The following is a 25,446-nucleotide window of genomic DNA, read 5'->3' on the forward strand; positions in this document are numbered from 1 at the left end:
TGAGCTTGAGGGTTGAGTTGAAAACCAATTTAACACATGAAAGTAAAACAAATTGCCATTGTTTTTATTTAATTGCTTTAGTGTGCTAAAGTTTGTTTTTTTCCATTTAAAAGTTACAGCATGTATAAATTCACCAACTGAACTTCATATGCCAATAATTAGTAATATGTCAGTCATCACTAAAGATGGTTCTATTTCATTCAGTCCAATATCTGATACATTATATTATGAGTTCTTATTCAAGATTTAAAATCAAGAAAATTAAAAAATAAATAAATACTGGATCTAAACCAGATAAAAATATGAATGAAGAAAACTTCTAAAATGGACAATTATCCATAGATAGAATATTACAGAATAGGAGCAAGAAAAAGGAATGGTCAAATGACACATTGTGTGAGTTTGCATTCATTAAACGTATTTCCAGGCCAGATGCTATGGAGGGAATATACTGTTCCTTGTAGTCTGTGTTATTGCACTCATCCAGTAAAGTTTCCTGGACTAACCTTCACGGCTGAATTCACTGTCACCGCACCCATTACACCACCACACTGTTTTTGTGTGAACGCACTTTGACCGACTCTTGTACACTCACTCCCAGGAAAGAATCTGTCAAATCAAACACCACGATGATTTTTTAAAGGCTTAATTTATTGTAGCCTACTATTTCCTGAGCTTTCTAAAAAAAAAAAAAAAAGTTTTATGAAAAGGAAAAACTTTGCATGTACATATACAGCATGAAAAATGTTTGTTTGCATGTAATAAATTATTTGGATACTTGACTGGGTCATTTGGGAAAATAGTAAATTGCTACTTGACAGATCATTCACCACATACCAGCAGCATTTACATCTTAAAATGCATGATTTTATTTAAATATGCCTCCAATGAGCTATTTAACTTATCCTTGATCAATTTTTTTGTTTTGTGTTCAACTCTCTACATAAGTTTCAATTAAGCCCAAAATTATTCCTATTATTAAAATAATAAACAATTAGTATAATTTTCATGATGTTTGTTTCACTGCTGATACTGATGCACTCAACCTTTGCACATGCACATTCTCTCCATGCAAATTCTTAGCCCACCTAACAGTGAGACAGCACTTGAAACAGCTCTCCGTTCAAAGGGTCCGGACATCCTGAACCTCTTTTAACCATGTCCATTTAAAAAGCTGCTGGTATGTTGAGGCACAGGCCAAGCAATAACGTTTATGGGTGTGATTTGAGTAAGAAGAGAATTGACAAATTAAAAAGAAAAGAAGACAGCAAGAAATGCAGTGTAGCCATACTGGCATGACTTGAGAGGAGGGAGAATAGAGAATAGTGACACTGTATTTGTTTTATGTTTTCAGACAATTCTTGAGATTTAATATTTTTCACTCAAGGTTGGTGAGTCTTCAACAAATATAACAAAACAACATAAACAATCTGATTAAAAGCTAAATAAATTAAATGCATGTTCTTAAAAATTTGGGCTTCTAAAAAGGCATTGAAGTAAGATGGTTGCTTGTATCTTTTTCTCTAGAAATAAAGGAGGAGAAAAACCCTGGAGTTGTCAGAATTAAAACTGGCAGGTCAGACCAAAATGAAAACAGTAATCAGCATGCTCTAAAAACATCCCAATGCTCTCCAAAGGACGGATTTCTTGAGTAAAGTTTCTGATGTAGTAAAATTTCAAACTCAATTTGCTCTTGTGTAGTGTAGCCTTTAATCAGAAAATATTTATGAAACTCAATACTTAAATTGACACCGAAGGTCATGAGAATATCACTGTGGAAAACAGAGTTTTTTTCTTAAAAAAATATACATTTGAAAAAAATTCTCAAAAGCAAGGAAAAGCCTTTGTGATAACATTAGACTCTGACTTAAATACCTCTTCCACTCTGGTATATGACGGCAACATATTTCCATGCTGCTGTTTTCCTGTTATAGATGCTTTGTAATGGAGGCAACAGCTCACTGGGGTGACAGAGTCATATTTATAATCCCTACTTGATACCCCAGTCTTCCCCTTCATACCTCATGTGCCAGATATATTTTCATCCCACAACTTGTGCAAGCGAAGGCTGTCCATAGATAAACTGAGTACGAGGTAGACTATTTACAGAATCGTGTGTCCATGGAAACTTGCAGGGATAAAGGTGACGTGGTCTTAGTGAGGCGATGTGAAATATAGGGTGTGCTCTGTCAGTCAGCAATGCATTTTAAGCTTAGCATTATTCTGCTTTTGGTCGAGCCTTTATGGCATACACTAATACATTGTCAAAGTAATGTATTCTCACCCCATTTACTTAATTTTGTCTTCAATGTGTTTTATTGGGATTTTGTTTGACAGGGCTAAATAAAATAGTACATACACATGAAGTGGGAAGAAAGGGACACATGGTTTTCAATTAAAAGTTGTGGGCCTATTTGTTCAGTGTCTTTTACGCTGGATAGATGTACTGTTTATGTTCACAGATGCTAAAAGCATCGCATTTCACCAAGTCTGATCAATTTTCAAACAAAAATGGGTCAAAACGGTAGTCTCTAAATTTGTAAAGCTGGTGAAGACTTACCCCCCTAATTGCAGCTAAATTGGTGGTGATAATGAAAAAAAATAAAATTTAGGGATATTACTATATTTGCAAAGTGAATCACAATAACAAATGTCTCTTAAAAAACATGTATTATATAGTCCAGTTGAAATCAATGTTCCTTCATCAACAGTTTTTAATTACCCTTTACTGTTAAAGAAAATAGCTTTTGCTGCAAATAGTGACTTTAATAAGAGTTGCATCAAACACAATTTTCCCAGAAGTGTACCTCCTTAAAACCACCATTTAAGAAACATGGTCATAGTATCAGTGCATCGTTGGCAAACCAGCGGGAAACAAGAGTCGAACAGAAAAGGCCAAACAAGTATCTGTATCTGTGGACTAATGTCTTCTTAAGCACAGTCAGAGTGTTGGTTCATTTACAGAGCTGAAGGACACGGAGCTCCCTGAGAAACAGTCCTGAGGGGGTTGCTCTGAAAGAAATGCAAGGCAGTTGACGTTTGTGTGTCTTCAGTTACAGTTCGGTTTACTTAGCCTTTGAATTTATGGAAACAATTTTTACTCTCTATTGCAAGTAGTGAAAAGTTATTTAGAAGCTGTACACACATTACCACTGATGTTTGAATCTATCTTTGAATCTCTGCTGTTGACTGAATTAGTTTCAGCATATTATAGTATGTTTCAACAAAGGTTCATTTCAAAAGATGAAATATGATTTAAATGTTAGGATAGCGTACTAAATCATTTTGTGATTTGTAAGTAAATGACGTGTATGAGGGTAAGAATGTTCTTAAAAATGTCTTTCATGGATGGCCTGGCACAAATAGGCATTTATGGTATGAACACAAAGAGTATCAGACTTATAGACCTTTGTTGAATGAAAACAGCTGTTTTCAAAAAGCTATGAACAATGCTACATTTCCCCACTCATGCAACTCATGTTTCACTCTTTGACATGCAGACGCAGCCAGAACCATTTGGATTCTGTCAGAGCCAATGACAGAAATGTTTTCACATTGGTTTTAATGCTCACAGCTCAGGTTCAGTAGTAATTCACCGTGAGTGCCTTTCTTTTTTTTTTTTTTTTTAAAAAAACCTTCAATAACGTCTGAAACTTTGACAGTATAGTTTCCATCAATATCAGTAAATACTCTGGAAGCGTTTTTGTAATTTTACCGAAGTAGAAAAACTTTTTAAGGAGTATTTTGATATGAAAAATAATGTGGTGGACAATAATAATAATTTCACCTTTTTTTCTTCTTCTTTCCACTCCTTTACAGATCCAGTGTTTCTAAGCCCCCTCCAGTGGCACCAAAGGTAATGTAAAATTATTTTCATGAAATAAGTCAAAACCTTTTCTGCAAAAATACAATTGCCAAATTTCTTTAAAAAGTTACAGATGTGAAAAAAGACATTGTGCTATTTGCATAGATGTTATTTAGGTGAAAACTGATTAGAATAATTATCCTATGAAAAACTACTGAATACAGTGTCTTGAACTTGTCTTTAAGAGCATCACACCCTTCTGAAACAATGCCGTACATAATTTTTGTTGCATGTCCTCACTTATTTACATTGATCTGTTTGATAAAACAACGATGCTTTTCTAGAACCCAGGCTGAACATGTAGCTTGTAAAAACTAATCCATTATTTTAAAAAGTTCTACATTGGGCACAAACACATATGGGGAGGCATCCTTGTTTTATGCTTTGATTTAATTTATTTTTGTGTGTATTTGCATGTTCTTTTGTCGTATTGATAGGACAACCGAACAGACCTCATAAAACCAGTAGCCATCACCCATCCCTCTGTTTCACAACATCCACAGTCTCAGGGCTCTGCTTCTTACCACAAGGTCCCCAGACCTTATGGGGGTTGCAGCTCTGAGGGTGTGTACTCTCCTTCACAGTCACCTTTCACCACCTTCATCCCTTCCCCATCCTCTGCCTTCACTCCTGCTTCATCCCTCATTGGTCCTCCTCCTTCCCCTCTTCTTCCTCCTTTGATCTCTTACCCGTCCTCTGCATCCTCTTCCTCCTCCCCCCCTGTCCTGGTTGCGCCTCAGCCATCAGTGTATAACACACCGATCAACCTCTACTCTGCTGAAAATGCGTGTGAGGTGGCCATGGGGCAAAGGCGGGGCCTGTTGGAGAGTCAGGGAGGAGCCTTACCACATTTTAATGGGTGAGTGGCAGACTCATTAACTAATCAGATTAGTTAATCCATTATTGGTATCCTGTTTTTTTTTTTTTATCTTTCTCCATGAGACTCTTAAAATCTGCCACTTAGTTTCTTCCCTAACCGTATCACAGAATTTCTTCACTTGACCTCTAAATGACTACAAACTAAAATGTTAAACTTTAGGAATATGAACAAAACTTTAATTCTGATAATGTGATTTTGAGGGGCATAGTGAGAAATGGGTCTACATCCTGCCACCTTTTTGTAGAGCATGTTTTGAGCATGCTGTTTAAATAATTAAGAGGAGAAGAATGCAGCCTCAGTATTCAGCTTGACATGTTAGTGACCTCAAATACAGCAAAAATGTGTAGACCGCCTCCCACCACACTTCATTTACCCTCCTCTGCAGTTTAGCTATGTTTGGTTTGTTACTATCATTTTAATTTCTCTGATGGGATAATAACAAACACATTTTAGATTTCTAGGACAAAATTAAAAATCATTTGTTTCATTTTTACTTTCCCATTAAGTTCTAGGATTACCGCACTTTGCCGTAAGATTTTTGTTTCCTAGGCACTTTTGAAAATTGTTAGTGGTTTCTGTTTCTCTGACAGTCTGAAAACACAAATTATTTGCACAAAGTTCTGTAAGCTCACAGCAAATATCCATACAGACACACAGAGAGAGAGAGACAGAGAGTGAGAGAGATCGTGCAACCCAGTTTACATAGTCATGTGCTTTATATGTTATACGAAAATAAATTCTCTAAATGGTCAGTATGAGCCTTCATATTTCAAACATTATTCATGAAATAATTTTCCATACTATGCCTGTTTAATCACCTAGACTTCACTCTATCTTGTTTGCAGATTATACCTTTTTTATTTTGTTGCTGGAAATATGTAAACAAGCTGGTGTTTAGGGGCAGCATGCTTTCCTCTTGCCTGCTTGTGTGCATGTTGTGTGATTTGTTTCAGAAGGGAGTCATGAGCAAAAAGTTTCAATTTCTGTCTTGTTCACAAGTACATGATCTATGCTCTCTGTTTTCTCTTTATTTCATGCTTTATTTTTCTGCTTTCCAGAACACATCTCGTCCAGTCACAAAGTTAGTGTCTGAAGCATGTTGAGTGTTTGCTCTGGTGTTTTTTAGCTGATACTTGTAAATCTCAGTGTCTATGTCTTATTTGACTTATTGACATCTTTTTCTTCTGACTGTTAACATTTGAATTTCATTTTTCTTTTAGTCGTCTCATCATTATTTGTAGGGTTGTATTTGTGATTCAGATTTTGGGTAGTTTGTGAACAACAAAATTTTTTTTCATTGATTCTAAACTAAATAGTGAATAATTCTGATCACAAATGTTTTGTATTTCTGAAATTTTTGCCAACAACAATAAAAACGGTGGTTATTATGTATTGAATGTGTGGTCAACTACAGAATAATGACAGGTTCAGTATAGTGTAATTAATATTGTGTCCAAAGATCTAAGTTACAGACAGAAACTAAGTTATTAGTTAGTTTTTCTATAATTTGTCACAGAATAAAGGAAAATTGGATTAATACAAAAAAAAATCCCCAAAGTGCTATTTATATTTCCAGTTTCTCAGTGGAAACCGACTTCAAAATTTTCCAGACCAGCACTGATATAAAATTTTTATTCTTATTTTAAGCGACTTCTTAAAAAATGGCTGATACCTCTCAGTGCAAATACATTGGAAATTAGATTATATTAGTTGGGTGTGTTTAACATTTTGTAGTAGCAGTGACGCATTCTCATTTATATTCTACTTTACATTCTGTTTAAGGTTGCTTCTGAATTTCTCTCATGCATCTGAAAGATAACACAAATGTTTTCAAAGGTAGATTAGCTGTTATTTAATCTGGTATTTTCTAGGAAGCTATGTGTTTGATTGAGACAGAAATGTCACAATCAGTCAGTTTTTGTTGGTGGAAAAACTGACATTAGATTTTCAGTTGTACTTGTAATTATGAGCGGATTTTAAAAAACTGCACAAAACTGAATCACAAATGCACATTTTATTTCACAGGAGTGCAGAGTTTTCAATTACAAAATATTTTAGCCAGTAGTTGTGCACATAAATAATTCTTCATCAGAATGGATGTGTTCAATTAAATATTCCGGCTACTCATAATAAATCCCTTGATCCAACATTAAGGTGAATCTTTAGCAGATAGCATACATCCCTGTTCATCATTTCCCGGATGATCCGTCCTACAGTGTCTTTGTTAATATCAACAATTTATTACCTCTCAATAAATCAGAGCTTAGCGTTGCGCTCAGAAAACAGCAGGCATTGTGCTCCTTGGAGGGGCGTATTTCTTTCATACTTTGAAAACCCTGGTGTAACAGACATTTCAGTTGCTTGCTACCAAGCAAGATCTTTAAGTTACAGACATGCAAACAAACTAAGTTATTATTTTCAGGTTGCTTTGTCACCAGAAAAGTGAAAACAACATTGGATTAATACAAAAGTCCCCATAAAGTGCTATTTATATTTCCAGTTTCTCAGTGGAAACTTCAAAATTTTCAGACCAGTCTGCTGTTGTGTTGTGCTCATGTTGCTATTTGTATTCCACAAGATCATTTTCTTTTTCTCTATGGTCTTGTTTTATATGAACACATTTCCATCAAATACTTGCCCAGAAGTTAATGACTTTGTATCGCTTTGTCCTTTTTCTTTGATGCTCCATTAGTGGACCTCAAAGTACTTTAAAGTAAGTCTTAACACAATTCAGTTGTTGTTTTTTAATAAAATATATGAAGGCTGCTTTTTTATAGCCTCTTTCCTTTATTTGGACTCTATATTGCCTTGTTCTTCTCCTTGATTTTCAAGAAAACCTCTGCATCCGCCTCCAAGGTATAATGCTGGTTTAAAAAGTACACAAAGTCCATTTAACAAAGTGTGGTGTGGCCCTTTTCACATTCTAATTAGCTCTACTGTGTGAAGCAGTTCCATCTCATCTAGTCATCTAACAAACTTATTTCATTCCATGAAACTCAATGTGTTCTGCTAAAAATGTGGAGTAACCACCATCATTAACGCCAGAAGAATGGAAAGTTAAATTAGCTTTAAAAGGTACTTACAGATGTGATCGTTCCCTCATTCATCTGTCTTTTCTCAGTATTACTAGGAAACATATTAGAAAGCGCATTATGGAGGACACAGAGGACTGGCGCCCACGCACGGGCACCACCCAGTCCCGATCTTTCAGGATTCTGGCTCAGATAACAGGCACAGAGAATGGTACGACAGAAATGGAAATTAACCATTTTATGCATTTTTTTTTGTTCAATTAACTATTTCTAAACATATCTGAATGTAAAAAAAAATATCAATTGTACAGTACATTTTGGAGAACATTAATTTGATTAAATAATTTTCCTTCTAGTTCAAACTGAAGAAGCTGATGCATCAAAGAAGACAAAGTAAGTGCATCTAAAATTAAGAGTTTTCATTTAGTTGTTTTCTGTGGTTGCTTTGTTGTCATTCAACTTGCTTACTTGAATGTTTAGTATAAAATCTCCATATATGAAGTGAATCAAAATACTTATATCAACTCTTTGTGACACAATATGTACAATCAGCCTAAGATATTGACATCTTCATGCAGTGAAGATTTCCAACTTAAATAATTCCAACGTGTGACATTTTGAATGCTTATTTCATTTTTCTCAATATTGATTTCCCACCTATTTGTAATGAATGTGCATATTGGTATTGTTGAAATGTGAATACGACAGCCTTGCTGTGCTGCATGTTTTGTAACTCATGATTGTGTGGTTGAGAATTATGACTCCGCCACAGTTGTGTTATGTGACGTGACCTCTTGACCCTTTGTGCTCTTGTTGGTTTGCTGTGACAAATTACTTAAGCCGCTGCTTCCACTTGTATGTGCTGGTGTGTGGCATTAATCATAGTCCATTTGTTGTTATTTGTGTTTGGGCCTTTTTTATTCCAATAATGAAAGTGGAGATTTTCATCTGAATGCTTTTTGACCATTATCAGCTTCTATTGGTAACTGGTATCATTGCGCTTTCTTTCTGGCATAGGCTTTCATCAATTTCCTCAAAGTTTTGTTGAGTGATTACTACCATTTATTCAAGTTCTTCTTTTATGTTTCTTCTGTTGCTCTTCTCTCTCCTTATTTTTTCCTCCATTTTCCTGCTGTGTTCTGGATGGCAGAGTGAACCAGAATACCACTCGACTTGTCGTTGGACCCAAGTACAACGAGCTGAGAAACTGGCACCATGGAGTGTCCGCTCGCACCCTGAATGTCCAGTAGACTATGTGTGTGTATCTGTGTGCGTGGATCTGTGGGTGTTGGTGGTTGTATGCTGCTGTATTTGTATATCCCTGGGCATCAGGTGTCTATGTGAGGAAGATTGCTACGATTGGAAAAAAGTCTAGTGGTACTGAGGAAGTAAAAGAAAATGATACTGAAATGAAAAACCATGAGGGTTATCTCTCATGGTTTTGCATCTCTATGGATTTTCTGTTTTCAGTCAGTTTTCAAAGCAGATGGACTTTTCTAAAGCTCATCATTCTACTGCGTATCGCTTGTAAGCTTCAGTTGAATAATGCTCCAAGATGAGTTTCATGTGCGTTTGATATTTTATGTATACAATCTGATCAATATCCAAATTAGGCCATATAATGACCCAATAAAAGCATAGGAAAAATATGGAACAAATGAAAAACAAGATGGTGGTATCATGGCCAGAATAAAGTGCCCTGTCCTGACACGGTAAGGCAGAGAAATTCATACAAAATAGAGTTAAAGAAAGGAACCTTTATTTCCTCATGCTTAGATCCAACTAAAACACGTTCGTTAGTATAAATTGTAGGATAAGAAACATTGTGTCCACAGCTTTTATTAAAAGATGCCTTGTTTGTCTTGAAGCTTTATACATTAAATATCTTTTTTATGACAGACTCACATCAGATCCATCTTTAATGTATGATCCATCATCATACTTAGCCCAGAACATAGCAACCCATTTGGTCATATAATAAAAGGTCAACAAATCTCCATTAGAAAAAGTAGTCATTTTAATGAGATGGTTTTGCTTCTGTTTTATTGTTAATTTACTTTTCCTTTTTCCACTTCTTACTTTATCTGTGTCTTTGAACCTGCTTTAACTATCCATGGTCCTGCAATTAAATACATTAAAGAAAGTGTGTTACAGTATGTAAAAGTATTTATTTTGAATGTTGATAGAAGGTTCTATTGAACGACACCTTGAAGAGTTAGATACAATATCCTTGTATTATATGTGTATACAGCATATCTGAACAAATGACAACAATCGGTGATGGTCTCTTGAAGGAATTTGGTGTTTTCATGTCGCCTTTTCCTGAATGATTTAAGTAAATCCTTTTAAAGACAAGTGAACTTTGCACTAACAGTGCAATCATTTAATATAGATGTTCTTCTGTCTTTAATCTAATTATACTTGCAGTTTGGTGAAATTGAGAATGCCACCTTTTATAAAGGAATGACATATTTTCGAGATCTATTAAAACAGTATATCTGCTTTAATTTTAAATTTCAAAATTTAGCCTGTACCACTTGTGATATTGCTACTAGAGTGGAATTAAAACTGTAATAGCAACTGATGCAAGAAATTTGCTCTGTGATTTCACCTGAAAGTTCAGAAATGTCTATGGGATTAAAAGTGCATTTGTATTATGGTTTTCTGTACATCCGAAAATATGTAAATAAACACAAAACCACTGACTTTGATTGATTTAATTAAATAAAATCCTTTTAAGGTATTATTTTTTTCATAGTCGTTAAATACTTTCAATTGCTGGACTTTTCTAACATATGTCACCAATTTTAAAATAAAGTTGGAAGGGAAAACATCGATAGTTTTATCCTGAAGAATAAAATCCTGTAGAAGCTAAGCAATTAATATTGCACAATTTTATAGTTTGTGCACACTCATTGTCTATTTTTTATTTTGTTTGACTGGTATGCGAAATAAAGCAGAGTGATCACAATGAAATTATATAATAAAGTTTATTATAAACTTTGAACCACACCTCTTCACACTCTCGACTCCTTGCTCACTCTTATGGATGATCAGTACACAAGTCTACATAAAACAATAACTTTACTGCCATCCCACTGCCTTAAACAACAGAAGTCCTTTAGACCATCTGCAGTCGCATCTCAGTGAATCAGAATGTCATTGAAAAATATTTATTTCAGTAATTAAATTCCAGATTTATCACACAGAATGATACATTTGATGTATTTATTTCTGTTAATTTTCATGATTATGATTTAAAACTAATTGAAACCTAAAATTAAGTGTCTCAGAAGATTCAATACTATATGATGGATTATGTACTGTTTTATGGTTATCCAACCATAAAACAGTTTAAAATACAAAGGATGGCCTTCGGAAAAGTATATTTATTTCTTTATGTACTAAGTATTTGTTTATGTCCTGTGGCTCTTTTGAGGTGTCAATAAAGCACAGGTGGCTTTGATAGAAGCCTTATGTTTGCCTGCATTGTTGGGTCCAGTGCTTGGCATTTTCCTCTTCCTCCATACATTTTCAAAGAAGCGAAGGTCAGGGGTCAGTAGGTACTTAGCACAAGGAATGCAATCATTTTAGCCCTGTATAAGCCTCAGTGTGGTAAGTTTTGAAACACAGGCTCCAGTTCTTGTCCTGTTAATAATCAAGAAAACTCTGGAATGTGCTTTGTTTCACAATCCCCTCAAGGCTGCAGTTGTAACTGTTGCTTTTTTAACCGCAGTTTTTCTTCCACTCAACTTTCCATTAATTTATTTGGATAACCACCAAAGCAAAATTAAGCTTATTCTCATTTGTGATTATGATGCCGTCAAATGTTTGCTGTAGAAGCACAGAAAAATCTGAAACATCAAAGAAATTTTTAATTGTTTCATTAAATAAGTGAAACAGTAGGGATAGGTGTACACTTTATTTTAACCAGGAAAATAACTTATTGAGATGAAAAGCCTTTTGCCCCAGTTCAATTTCAATAAGTTGAAATGAAAAGCCAGATCTCAGAACAAAATCAGTTATTAGTGATTGATAATAATCAAGTAATTTTCATTTGATTAGGTGCTTCACCAACCTGTAATCTGTTTATTGCAGAAATATTTGAGCAAGGATGTTGTGAAGCCTAATTCTTGCCTGGAATAGTTTTAATACAATAAATTTCCACCTTCATTTCTTCTTTTTTTTTCTCAAAACAGCAGTTTTCATTGTTCACCACTAGATGGAGGCATACATTTTAAAATGTTTGAGTTGGAACGGCTATGATGGTGGCAACCATAAATTTTAATGAGCAGTGAGAAACTGGCACACATAAAAATAATTGTTTTAAACTAACGTGGGTCCTGCACAAAAACACACCATTTGCAAAATAATAAATGCTGAAATTGCTTAGAAATATTTTTCCCAGCTATAGTCATTCTGTAACTTGCCTTGATGTGATTTCTAATTCAGACCTGACTAAGTCATTCAGTTGATTTATTTTTATTACGTGCTGTGAAAACAGTAATATTCATTATGGTGCTTTTAGATCAAAGTACTTTCCACCCAGACCTGCCTTCTGCTCCCTCCAATAAGCCTCCAGTACCCCCACATGACCTGTCCAACACACGAGCTCTGTTCATAGTAAGTGAAGTGTGCCAATTCACTGCAGTGTTAATGTGGCTTTCACTTTGAAACAATCATCAGTTTTTCAGAGTGTTCCCTGTCAACAGCTTATTCTTTCCTTCACTGTATTAGTTAATACATTATAAGTCCCTTTGAGATTAATAAAGACCAATTCCTAAGTCACTTAAGCTTTTCTCCTTTTTCCTGCATTTTTTTTTTTACATTGTTACAGGCTGTATAAAAATCTAACTAGCTAGTTCACTAGAATTTTTCACCAAATTTCTCAATTAAAAATAAGAAAAGTATCCTTCCTCTACAATTACAATTGATATTTCTTAAATTGTTTTTTTTTTTTTTGTATGTGAAACATAAATGAAATGTTAAGATTCACTTATTTATTCTTTGAAGTCTACGTTTGACATATTTTATGCATTCATATTTAAGTAGCAAGAAAATGAGAACAGTTTCATGAAGAGCAGTGCAAGATATCAAATCAGACTCTTACTATCAATGTACAAGATTTTGCAGTTGCAAGGATGTTCTTCGACTGAGTTTTTTTTTTTTTTTCAGGTCATTACATTTTTGGGGGAAACTCAAATATAGCCAGGCGTCCATACAATATATTGTTCCAGTTGGAAGGGCTTTCACTGCCACTGATGCTTAAACCTGACATTAACTTTGGATACTTGACAAAACTTACAAAAATGTTTGGGAAATTGTGAAGATAGAAAACAAAGAGAAGATCGAGGAAAAATGTGAGATAATTGCTATAATATTTCAATTGTGTGTTTTTACAGCCCTGGTTTTAATCTGAGCTTGGTGGTCTGGTTTTATTTATTTATCTGTTTATCATTTCATACTGTTTTGACTGATTTAATAAATCAGTTAGCTTGTCATGTTTACCAGCTTGTTTTTATGGAGGTTTTCATTTTTGGATAATCTAGTTATTTTTTAAACCCTTATTATTTTCTGTCTTGTCTTATAGTATTTTTCTATAAAAAAAAAAGAGTAAATTAAATGAATTAAATGGACGGTTTTGAATGACCAATAAGTCAATTAGTTACTTTCTCAACACTTATTATTTTCTGTCATGCCCTATAGTGTTTTCCTATTCTTTTTTTTTTTTTAGTTAGAATAAATAAAAAGAATTAAATGGATAGCTTTGCATGACCAATAAAGTGCCGATCTTTTTTATGGCATTAGCCTTTTGTTATTAGCTTTTTGTTGTTTTTATAAGACATTTCATTAAGTTTAAATGCAGGGCTATTTTCTTTCCTTTACATAAAATACTTTAACTACTTTCATACTTATCCGTAAAGCTGTTAAGTTGAGCACCTATATTTATCCAACAGCATAAATAATAGCACTGAACATGCCATCCATGACAGTGAAAAGTCCATGTTTATTCAAACCATGCCAGCACCACAAGACACTGGACATATGTCTGTGTGGCGACAGTTCATTGCTACTATAACATTCTGTGGTTGCTGTAAAACAACTTGGCAGCATCTCAGAGAGATCAGTCATCAGTCAGTGGAAACAACTGGACACCCAGGCCATGAAGCAATAAAAGGTCTGCATGTGTCGGTTGGAATGGGTGTCTGTATAAATAAATGGATGACTTTGTCATAGTATGAGTGTGAATCTCCACAAATGGATAGTATAGTGCGCATGTGAGGACTGAGTTTCGTCCAGAGAATATCACGCTGTAAAATTATAGACCATCTGTTGTGTGGCAGGGAGATCTGCTGGACAGCAGTCAGTTGTGTTAACGAAACATTTGTCCAATGCTCAAATGAAACCCACACTTTTATGAGTTGCATAAAGCAAGTTCTTCTTAGACCTACAATACACATTTTATTATACATTATGTCAATAACATAATATGAGATCTGCTCTGTTTTCCCTCATTAATATTTCCAACAAAGGTCACGATTTGGCAGCTTTTGGAATAGTGGAGTTGTTATATGCTGGTTTGAATGCAGTGGGTCGCAAAGCAAAATGACAATAGTAAACAAATCTGTTCGGCTCGCTTTCCTCGACTTCCTCTTTAATTATCCCCTGTTGACAGGACTCATATGTGGCCCAGTGAATGCAGATGGTCAGCATTAATTGAGTACAATCAAACCCGAAATAAACATCCCTTCCATGTAAAACACATTCCAGTCCAGATGTAATTTGCCTGATTGGAGGAGAATATTAATGCGCTGTCATGTAATGAGTTCTAATGAATGATGAACTGAGTAACATCTTATTTCCTGTTCTATTTGTCACATGTCATTAGCCATTCAATGTGACTAACGGGAATGGAGGTTGTTATAATGAATAAATTGATCCTTTAATAATATTTTAGCTATTATGGCTTGATGGGGATGAAGGTTTTTTTTGCCACAAGAACATTTTACTTGATGAGTTGATGCCCAGTTAATACTGTATTTTCATTCAGATAGACGTAAATTCAAAACAGATGTAAGTTTGGTTGGTTGATAATTTTGTTGCTGCTTCCACCAAAGTTTGAATGGAAATCTGTCAGTTGTCCCATGAAAACTCTTTGAAATGTTGAAGTTTACAATATTTGGTTCCTTCTGTTGCAAATTTACTTTATCCTTCATTGTATTTAACAGTGGGAATGAGGTGCTTTTCTACACGTCCATCTCCTTTAGAATTTTATTTAAAACATCCTAGTAATTAAAAGGTTAAATGATACCATGACTTCTAAGAAGATTCTCAAGGCTTTTCAAAGAAAATTAGGTCCACAGCATCTCATATCCTTTGTTTCACACCTGAGAAGTCACAAGGGGAAAGAAGATATGTCAAAGGATTTCCAAATCCAATATTACAGACCATTAACTGCTGCTAACTGTAGCAGGAAAAAAAAATGTTGGCTCCTTACAGTAAAAGAAAATTAGCTGGATATGGTGCATACAGTAAAATTTAGTGTGATGTAGGTTCATTGGCCTCTGTTCACAAACACATAAAACACAAAATAATTGGGCTCATAATGTAAATGGAGAGAGATGTTGTGCAGTCTGATTGTCTCCTTCCAATGGCTGACTACTTAGATTAGGATTGTGCAGATTCTGATTAACGGAAATCAATGCTAACACAACAGTCATCTTGGCGCATTTGTCATAATTCATGTCATTGCACTGTAACTCATTTACCCACCACAGCATATTTTGATCAGATAACTGAAAAATTTTATTAGTTAGGGCTCACGTTTAAAGATTAGATTCTGCTTTTATGTAACAAAAGTATTTGATTATATCTAAAAGCTTGATATCGTTTTACATATAAATTTTAACTCCTCCCTTTAGGATGGTTAAATTTGATTATATTTACATTCAATTCTTATGCATATATATATTGGTTTGTAAGTACTATCCTAGCTGAATATTACATTAAAAGACAGCTTAAAATTATGATACAATTGCTTCTCTTGCATCTGTTAATGTAGATCTTTCACATTCATATGAATATTCAACAAACTTTGATAAACTGGGCTGTTTCATAAATTCAGCAAGCATTTAGTGGTAGGCAGGGTACGCATTGGACAAATTGCCAGTCCATCACAGTGTAACAAAGAAAATAAACAACCATGCTGTAACAGTCGTATTTGTGGTGTCTCTTTAAGATGCTCTAGTCTAGCTGATGACGTCACACGTATGCGCTGTAGCTTCTCTGTGGAGAGCGAGGGAGAAACGTGCTAGACGGACATGTTGTTTGGACTCTGTTCATTTTATTTATGTTTTGATACTACAGCAGCCGTTCAACCGGGCATTACAAGGTTGTTGAAGAGTGCGTTTATTAAAGATAACACTGTGGAATTCTAGTACCAGTGTGGTTGCGAGTTTTTTTGATCGACCTGATGACTCTGCCGCCTCCTCTCCTTCCTCAAACGTAACCCAAACGTTACAATGCACACACACATTAACACCTAAGAAATATTTAGAGCAACCAGTTAATCTAACAAAAATACTTTTGAACTGTGGGAGGAACCAGAACAAATGCATACATGGGGAGAACATCAAACTCCATGCAGAAAGATCCTTGGCCTGGATTTGAACCTAGGACATTCTTGTTGCAAGGCAACAGAGCTATCAGCTGATCTGCTATGCAGGCCTGAAATAAAAAATATATACATATTTTTTATGCTTTAAATAAATGCATTAAGGATGATTTTCAAAATATAATTGACAAATTATCTTTAAATTATGCAAGAGTTTAGTTCTTAATTAAACTAAACCAGATTTCAGGGGAATAATTTGTACCTCCAAAATAAAGTTTACAGCTGTGCTTCTAAATAAATGATCAATGTCTCATAGGTTAGAACATTCTAGCAGTGTGTTCTAAATTCCTAATAGATTTGAACTAATGATTAAAAAGAAAGTGATGATGTTTGACCTTTTACATAAAGGTCACTAGTGACCTTCAAAATAAAGGTCTTGCTCTTTTAAAGAGGAGAGATTTTAAAATCCATCTATTCTTTCATTATCTTCTGTTTTATCCAGGTTTGGATCACAATACACAGAAACAAAAACTACGTTAATGAGTTGGACGTCAAAGTGTCTTTGAAACAGTTTGTTTCTTTATTCCACTTTGCTCTTAATTCAGGTAGTATAATCTTGGTTATTTTGACTCCACCACTCTTAGTATTTTTACTATTTACTCGTTACTATTTCTGTCTCACTCACACAAACATTCAGACACAACTCAGTGTAACTATGACTGCAGTTGCCATAACATTTGTCTGCCATGAGTTCCCTAATAATCAGACACGAGGGGAAAAGGTTGTGGTGATCCAACTGTTGGCATCAACCACAGTTATGTGTTATGGCTGCAACGTGTCTGGAGAGAGTCTGTTAGCCCACCCAAGCTAGTGTGCTGGCATTCGAAAATATACGCATGTAGATAGACATGCACATATTTCAAATTGTGTCAAAGGGATTTAGACATTGTTTTGTAATATAAGGCTTACATATAACATAAATGAAAGCGCATATGTTACCCTGCTTCGTGTTTGAACTCTTCTCATCTTCTGTGTGACACATGTTGTAAAAGTAAATTCAGTCTAAATTCAGTCCCTCCTCTTTGTCTGTTGTTGTTGGCCAAATTATTTCACTGGCAGCGTGCGGGAAAGCTCACAGAATGATTAAACTAAAGAACAAAACTAGAATAAAAACCGTGTCAACAAATGGCACTTTGGTGTGGAAATAGTTAAACTCCAATCTTTTACATGCATGTAATGTTAAGTTGCAAACAAGAATAAATGGAGGAATATGCATAAAAGAAAAATAAACATTTGAGTTGGTATAATTTGTGTGATCACAAAAGAAATGTATTCTCAAGGCTTTTAGTGTTTACTTACACTGTGGCAAACAGATTGCAGCTGACTAGATTGAAAAAAAGATCCAGTGATGACTCATTTACAGTTTACCAGAAGAGCCCACCAGATTTTTATGTAAATAGGACAATTCCAAAACCTTGATACAATTCAGGGTTTTTTCAAGACGAACTAAGCAACAACACCACAGATCATCTACTATGATGAGCTGTGGATATTTATTTGCCATCCACATTTTAATTCTTTGTTTCTAGCAAAATCACCTGGACTGCCACATGTTCATAACTCCACATTTTTATATTTATGATGGTTGGACAAAAAGGCATTTTTTGTGGCTGTACATCAAGAACCTAGAGTCTAATGGTTCTTAAAAAGATTTGATGAGCCCAAGATGGCACCCTTAGAAGCAGCAGTTTTATGGTGATCTTTGGAGGTTTTATTATGTTTCCCACCCTTTGCTATTCTGGATGGTGGAAAGATAAAAGTGGGGCCTTGTCCAACCTAAAAGCCAGTAGCTAAAACAAATGGGCCTTTGTGTCATGTTTTATTTATACCCAGTGGAAACAGAAGTTGTGTGTTTTATATATGAAGTTTACAGATACTCTAATGAACTTAAAACAATAGATAAAAAAAAAAAAAAAACAACAACAAAAAAAGCTTCAGTAATTTATATTTGAAAAAACGTATTTGGGAAATCAATAATTGCTGATTATTATTTTGTTTGAAATTAGATTTTCTTTTTCCTTTTGAAAAAATCAAAGTTTTATTCTGGTGTTTTTTTCCATCTTGTGTTTATACTACTAAAGTAAAAGATACCTTTATTGTCAAAACGTGTGACCAGCACTCTACTAGGAACTGGACATAATTTAATTAACCACAAAGACAAAGTGGCAGAGATTGTGGGCGAAAACAGCTAATTCCTCACATATAGTTTCGAACAGAATTACCCATCCGATAAGGATGGCTTTTGAAGCATAAGTTCATCAAGGTCAGCCAATATTTTTCTTTATCTATCGTAAGAGGGAATATTTGAATATTTGTTAATTATAGAACTCGTAAAAGCAATATTTTACCAACAGAACATACCAAATGTGTTTTTATTTAAACAACTGACATCTGTTTAATATTGTTTGTAAACCCTACAGTTATTTACCACATCTTACCTTAATTTATTAATATTGTATAGAGAACTGAACTGGAACCCTTGTATTCTTTGACCTTTTCTTAAGTGTTTCTTTCATGATTAAATTTAGTTTTCGTGCATCACATCAACTTAGAACAAAGCTATGTGTCATCAGTCAGCTTTTAGTTGTGTGCCGTCTATTAAACTGCAAATTGAGGTTTTTCATCTTTCAAATAAAAACAGATTTTGTTTGTATCTGGAGTCCATCATAGAAACATTGTTTTCTCTCCTTCTTAACAGCTGACATTTGAACAAAGTTTGTCTGTTATGATGAGGCATTGTAATACATTTAGTTTCCTGTTCTTACCTGAATAATCTAAATGCATGTTTTGGGTCCATTTGTAAATGGTTTAATGTATTATCAGAAGTACATAAACTCTTTCCTAACAGGTCTCTGTTTTAGCTATCAGCTTTATAATGTATTTTGTCAGAGAGTACAAGGTCAGAGATTCTACATGAACCTTTAATTTTCATGCCTTTCTCTTATATGTAAACAATGAAACAAATCCTGGAAACTATTTGACAACTTGATATTATTTAAAGATTTTGGATTTTAAGTTGATGGAATCATATTATTGTGAGAATCTAAATGTGATCACAGAATATAGAATGTGGTTTTAAAAAATTATGTTCTCTCTTTGTGTTTCTGCACAGTGAGGAGGATGAGGAGACACAGCTTAACTCCCATGAATCTGCTGTTGTCAAAACTATGATGAAAGGAACTGCTTCAAACCATGGTAAACACCATTTTTATGTTGATTAAATGGACTTATAATTTATGGTTATTCCCTTTTTCACTCTGTCACAAAGCCAGTAAGTAGGAGTTGCAAATATTGCCAGCTGCTATTATTGCATCTTGTCAAAAATCAGATTTATGGCCCTGATATTAGAGTGTAGAAGTGTGTTGCCCAGTTACCGAATAGAATTTTAAACAATATGTTCCTTTTAGCTGTTAATACATTATTTTGCTCCTACTGTCAGGGCTACATAAAATTTGTTAAATGGTGCATAAATTATTGCGCCAAATCTGTTACAGCTATTCCAGGTAAGTTATGTTGCTTTTACAGAAGAAGACATAGGCAATATATTTAAACAGCATAAAATCCCTAACAAATGTGGTATGGATCATTCATTATAACTTCCACAATTATGTATAATTATATATATATATATATATATATATATATATATATATATATATATATATATATATATATATATATATATATATATATATATATAAAGAGAGAGAGAGAGAGTGTTCAGTTCTCATATATAAATGAGAATTGAGCAAAAAAAGTGTTTTCATCTTTGCAAACATACACACAAAAGAAACCTCTTGGCTCTCACTTCTAGCCTAATGGGAAACTGCTTTACAGTTGTGAAACCAAATGTTGTTACAGTCAGTTTGCGAGGGGGAAAATGACCTTACTTTCCGTGGCTGAGGCTCAACATATGTTATGAAATAGGTCATTGCAGTTTTCCTCGTGTTTTTCCTCAGTGGAAAGCCATTAAAAAGTCCACATTGGCCTCTGGCACCCTACTCAATACCACATGCAGTGGCTCTGTTTTGTCAGAAAGATAATATTTACAGAGAGAACCTGTTGGGAGTAATGAAAAAAATGTTTTGGAGGCAAGCTGCGTAAAGCTGAAGAATGTTTTTTTGAGTCCTCAACTAGTGTAGTCAGAGTTGATGTTCTGTCTGTTTTGATGTTATTTTATTGACAGAGTATATGTAATTTATTTCTAAATGTGAGAAAGTATTTGCCCCCTTACATTAGTCTTGTTTTTTTGTCTTTTTTTTATTATCAAACGAATCTAAACATCAGATAAAGGCAACCTCAGTTAAAGCACAACATAGTTTTTGAATTATATGCTTTTATTAAGGCATATGTGGGAAAAGTATTTGACTGAATTTTAAAAAAGACCCGCTGGTAAAAATTTAGTTTAGTAGTGGAGTCCACCAGATTTTTATTGAATATGATAATTCAAAAACTTTATGATAAAATTTTCCCTGACAAACTAACCGACAGAATCACAGATCATCTGCCACAATTAGCAGTATAATTATTGTAGAGTCTTTGTTCCTAGCAAAATCACCTTGAGTGTCACATTTTTCACAACCCCACATTTTTATGTCTATGAGGGTTGGACAAAAAGGCATTTTTTGTGGCTGTACTTCAAGTGCCTAGTGGTCTAATGGTTCTTATAAAGATTTGATGAACCCAAGATGCCACTCTATGCAGCAGCAGTTTTATAGTAATATTTGTTTTTGTCTGCCAACCCTTGCTATAACGCACAATATGCATGGTGGGAAGATAAAAGTTACCTTTCCTTAAACCACACATACAAAAACATCTGTACTGTGGAGATGAAAAGCTAAAATCTATGTTTATCCAGGTGCCCGAGTTTTAGTTTAGCGGCTGTCTTGGTGGTCCATGTGTGACTTTGTGTGCTTCTGGCTGTATGTGTGCATGCACATAAACTTTAGGAATGTGTTAAAAGTAAAAAAATGTTCTGTGTGATTCTAAAGATGGATGTGATTAATTCATGGTTGCGACAACAGTGGTCAGCGAGCAGCGTGCACCTTGATAACACCTGTTGAGTGTGTAGTCAGAGAGGTTAGAGGTCAAATGTCCTACAAATCATAAAAACATTCTGCCAAAGCTTTTGACACCTTGAGGCCTTTCTTTTTATCTTTTTGCATTGCAAGAAGATAAAAAGTCTGTCATTTTATCTCTGTCTTTCACTGATGACAACATAAGTAATATTAAATAAATCTGTAACAGCCGTAAAGATAGAGCAGCAAAGGTGAACAACAAGATTTAAAGTTGGCACTGAAAAGTAAAGAAATACAAAAGAAAAATTCTCCCTGGAAGGTGTAATAACAAATGTGAAATTTCTGGGGCGTAGAGGGTAGCGCGCCCCACGTTTGGAGGCCTTCAGTTCTCGACGCGGCCGTCGCGGGTTCGATTCCCGGACCCGACGACATTTGCCGCATGTCTTCCCCCCTTTCCTGTCAGTCTACTGTGGTATAAGGGACACTAGAGCCCACAAAAAGGACCCCCTGGTGGGGGGGAAAAAAGAAAAAAGAAAAAGTGAAATTTCTGACCTGTTTGGTGGGCCCTCTTATAGTTCTGGGTCTGATCTCTCCACCATTGTTGTATTTTTGTAACTTCAAATGTTTTTGTTGTTGTTGCAGTAGCAGATTATTTACACACCCCTTTAGACATTAACAGTACTAATTTCTTGCATAAACTGTGGCTGAGTAACCCAGGTGAGGCAAAGGACAGTTGGAGACCCCAAACCTCAGATTTAGCTCAGGAAGTTTTATACTAATTGAGCTGAATCAATTAACTCAGTTAGCTCAATCACGATAAATATAATTGTGCATGTTATAGGCTATGTATGTACTGTATTTTCTCGGCACTTACACTCTCAACTATAAATCACATTAGTCAAAAATTGCCTTCTGTGCAACCTGCTTTTTAAGGAACTGTCAACTCTGGCTTGGCTTGGATGTCCGTTGGGCCTTTCTGACTAACCTGTCTGTGCTCGAAAACAAGTGCGCAGTGCACTGCATGCAGTCCAGGTGGATAGGTGGTTGTTGCATTAACACAACCAAGAAGGCCCACCTGCAAAATTAGTCTTTTGGTAACTAAGAAGTCTTTTACGCATATCTGCACCATTGACAAGCCTGGCTGCAGGCGTTTCATGTCAGTCAGTATTAATTAACATTTAACGCACCAGTCAAAAAATGTGTCATGAAGAGGAAAAAAACTGATATAAGTCACACCTAAGTCATAGGACCAGCCAAGCTATGAAAAAGATTTTACGGTAAGTTATAGTCTGGAAAATATGGCATACATATATTTTGTTGTAAACTACATTGACCAACTGAGAATAAAAATTGTCACATTACCATTTTAGCAATGTTTGTGTAAAATAAATACACAAACATAATACATCCCCACAAATAAGGATGTATTTTTCATTAAAATTTCATCCCGGCAGTTAAAGATGGGCCAGTCCCTCAGTAAGCCACCGCATATGAAATTTCTTTGATCTGAACCATTACAGTCCAGTTAGTGGCGCATATTTAGGATTTTGGTCATGCTGGAGCGGATTCCTCCATCTATTCTCTTTTTCTTTTATTTTTTTTAATTGTCATTTTCCTTTTCACTTGTTTTGTACTTTGTGCCCATCACATAAATTCCAAAGAAAATATAGACAATGAAGGCTTTAATCTGACAAAATGCGAAAAGGTTTTAAAGTGTTAGAGTAGTCTTGCAGGCGATTCTATATATCTAAACATTCTTTCTTTAGCAAAGCAACATTTTATTTTCCTTTCCTGCAACTCCTGTAGGCCAAGGAGTACAGAGTGGTTTGATCACTCCATCCTTTGGAATGAAGGGTAATGGGAGTGCCAGTGTCCTCAGGGGTCCTGTTCCAGCCCGACCAGTGCCTCAACCCCACCCCAAAGATGAGGACTCTCTGGTCCAGATGGCAGAACACATTCCTGCTGGGATGCGAACCCCCATGTGTGCCCACTGCAACATGGTGATCAGGTTAGAAGCTACTGCTGGAACTAATACCAAAACTTTTACTTGCAGGTTGAAGAGAAGGTTAAAGACTGGTTTCTGTTTGTATCCATAAGTGGAAAAAAATTTAGTAAGATTTGAGTTTTTGGCATTGATTGCCCTTTATTTATAAATAATATTTTCACAAGAATTTTAGCTAGACATCAACTGCACCAATAACACTCAAACACTGGGAGTAATATATGAAATCAATAAACAAACAATGCTATGGGTGCTTATTGAATAAAACTTCAAGGATTTATATGTTTTTGCTTCTCAAAGCAAAAACATATAAATCAAGTACATTTTAATAGAATGCTAAAGCTATTTATTTTTCAGTTTAGTTTTCTTATTTTGTATAGCCAAAGATATCACTGCTGCTATTCCAAAATTAGTTAAGAGTGCTTGGGGAATCCCATATGTTTGTCTCTACTTTCTTACTCCTGTCCATATGGAGACACAATTTTTTCCATGCCAATTTTCCAACTTGTTAAAACAGAAATTCTGAGAAATCTTTATATTCCCTAAAATGCTGCTGTTATGATTCCTTGGCTATTGCTGAGCAGAGATGCCCATCCATACTCAATTATACTTCTAATTTCTAGAGTCGTTTATAATAAAAAAAAAAAACTAAAAAAAAACACCAAAATGCTGCTCAGACACTTAGTAGTAATTCTGTATAAACTGTTTTTAATTATCAATATAGAGGCATAATTGGTAACTTAAATGCAAAATACTAACAAAATATGTCATCTCTTCCAACTGGTGGTGAGATCAGTTTCAGAACTAGAAGAAGGACCACCAAGCAGGTCAGAAATTTCATAGATGCCAAAATTGTGATCTATTGAAAATAAACCTGATCTGAGAATGTGTGGCCTCTCATCTCATAAAAGAGAGGCCTGACACATGCACATCATATACTCTTGTTTTGGAGACAAGGCCGACACAGATGGTGAGGTGGGAAATTGAAGCCACGTTGCATCATAATTTCCTCAGGCATTTAACTTAAACCATAGATCAACTTTATCATAATCATCCAAAAACAAAGTGAATTAAATGCTTACGATGGGGAGCCATAACTATACATGAGGATGTTTCATAAAAAACAAAATGAACTTCGAGGCAACCTCAATTATAAACCTCTCCAGTGATTTCTCATCATCACATTTGACTTAGCACACATCAAGTTTATTTTTCATAGATCACAACATGGTAAGGCCCCATTATGTGGGTACACCAGCTTCATAAATGGGACCACCGAACACTCTTTCCTTAATTCAGCTGAAAGGAAGACGCAACCTTTAAGTCAAGTTTGTCCTACAGCACATCATGAAAAACTCTCTTCCTCTTTATCTCTTCTGCATACATTCTCTCTTTTCTGCTGGCTGTCCTGCCTGATCTGAATGTTATCTGTGACGGTGTGACTTGATACTTTGTTGTACCCAGCATCAGGTTGCCCACATGCTAATAGCTGTCAGCTTGGGCTGCTGTCAGACCAGGCTCAGATAAGCACACCTATTGTTCTCAGTGAATTGGGCTACAATGTTTCCTCACTTTATTTAATCATCAGACTGGACAGGGCCGATGTGCTTTGTCTGTAAACTGTGTACTGAAAGGGTGTCATAGAAAAAAACTGAAACAGTTTATTAGTTAATAATCTGAACCCTAAGTGAAACTGTACAGCTGCGCTGTATCACACTGCATAGAGCATCCTCCATATTTAGAGTCAGCCCTTGTTAAATTGTGTAAAAAGACAAGAAATGGACTCTGTTGTTGCACCCATATGGGTGGATACATTTAGAAAGATCCAGATTTTAATGTAGCCACATTTATTCAGTGGTGAAAATATCTTAAATAAGTAAATCATGTATTTTTCTTTGCCCATCAGTCATGGAGTTAACGTCACCATTAACAATCTGTGTAAAATAAATGTAAATTTAAAATAAATGTAAGCAAA

General features: G+C 35.0%; 1 protein-coding gene across 1 annotated transcript in view; it reads left to right on the top strand.

Annotated features, from left to right (window-relative positions):
* pdlim5a (PDZ and LIM domain 5a) overlaps window positions 1-25,446 on the top strand; it is a 52,324-nt gene that overhangs the window by 21,548 nt on the left and 5,330 nt on the right. The window contains exons 4-9 of the mRNA XM_044110710.1: window positions 3,820-3,856; window positions 4,303-4,724; window positions 7,867-7,988; window positions 8,134-8,170; window positions 19,564-19,646; window positions 23,276-23,477. Coding sequence (XP_043966645.1) covers window positions 3,820-3,856; window positions 4,303-4,724; window positions 7,867-7,988; window positions 8,134-8,170; window positions 19,564-19,646; window positions 23,276-23,477 — 903 coding nt within the window. The remainder of the gene's footprint in view (window positions 1-3,819; window positions 3,857-4,302; window positions 4,725-7,866; window positions 7,989-8,133; window positions 8,171-19,563; window positions 19,647-23,275; window positions 23,478-25,446) is intronic.

The sequence above is a fragment of the Gambusia affinis genome, linkage group LG03, assembly GCF_019740435.1.
Source record: "Gambusia affinis linkage group LG03, SWU_Gaff_1.0, whole genome shotgun sequence".
Lineage (NCBI taxonomy): Eukaryota > Metazoa > Chordata > Actinopteri > Cyprinodontiformes > Poeciliidae > Gambusia > Gambusia affinis.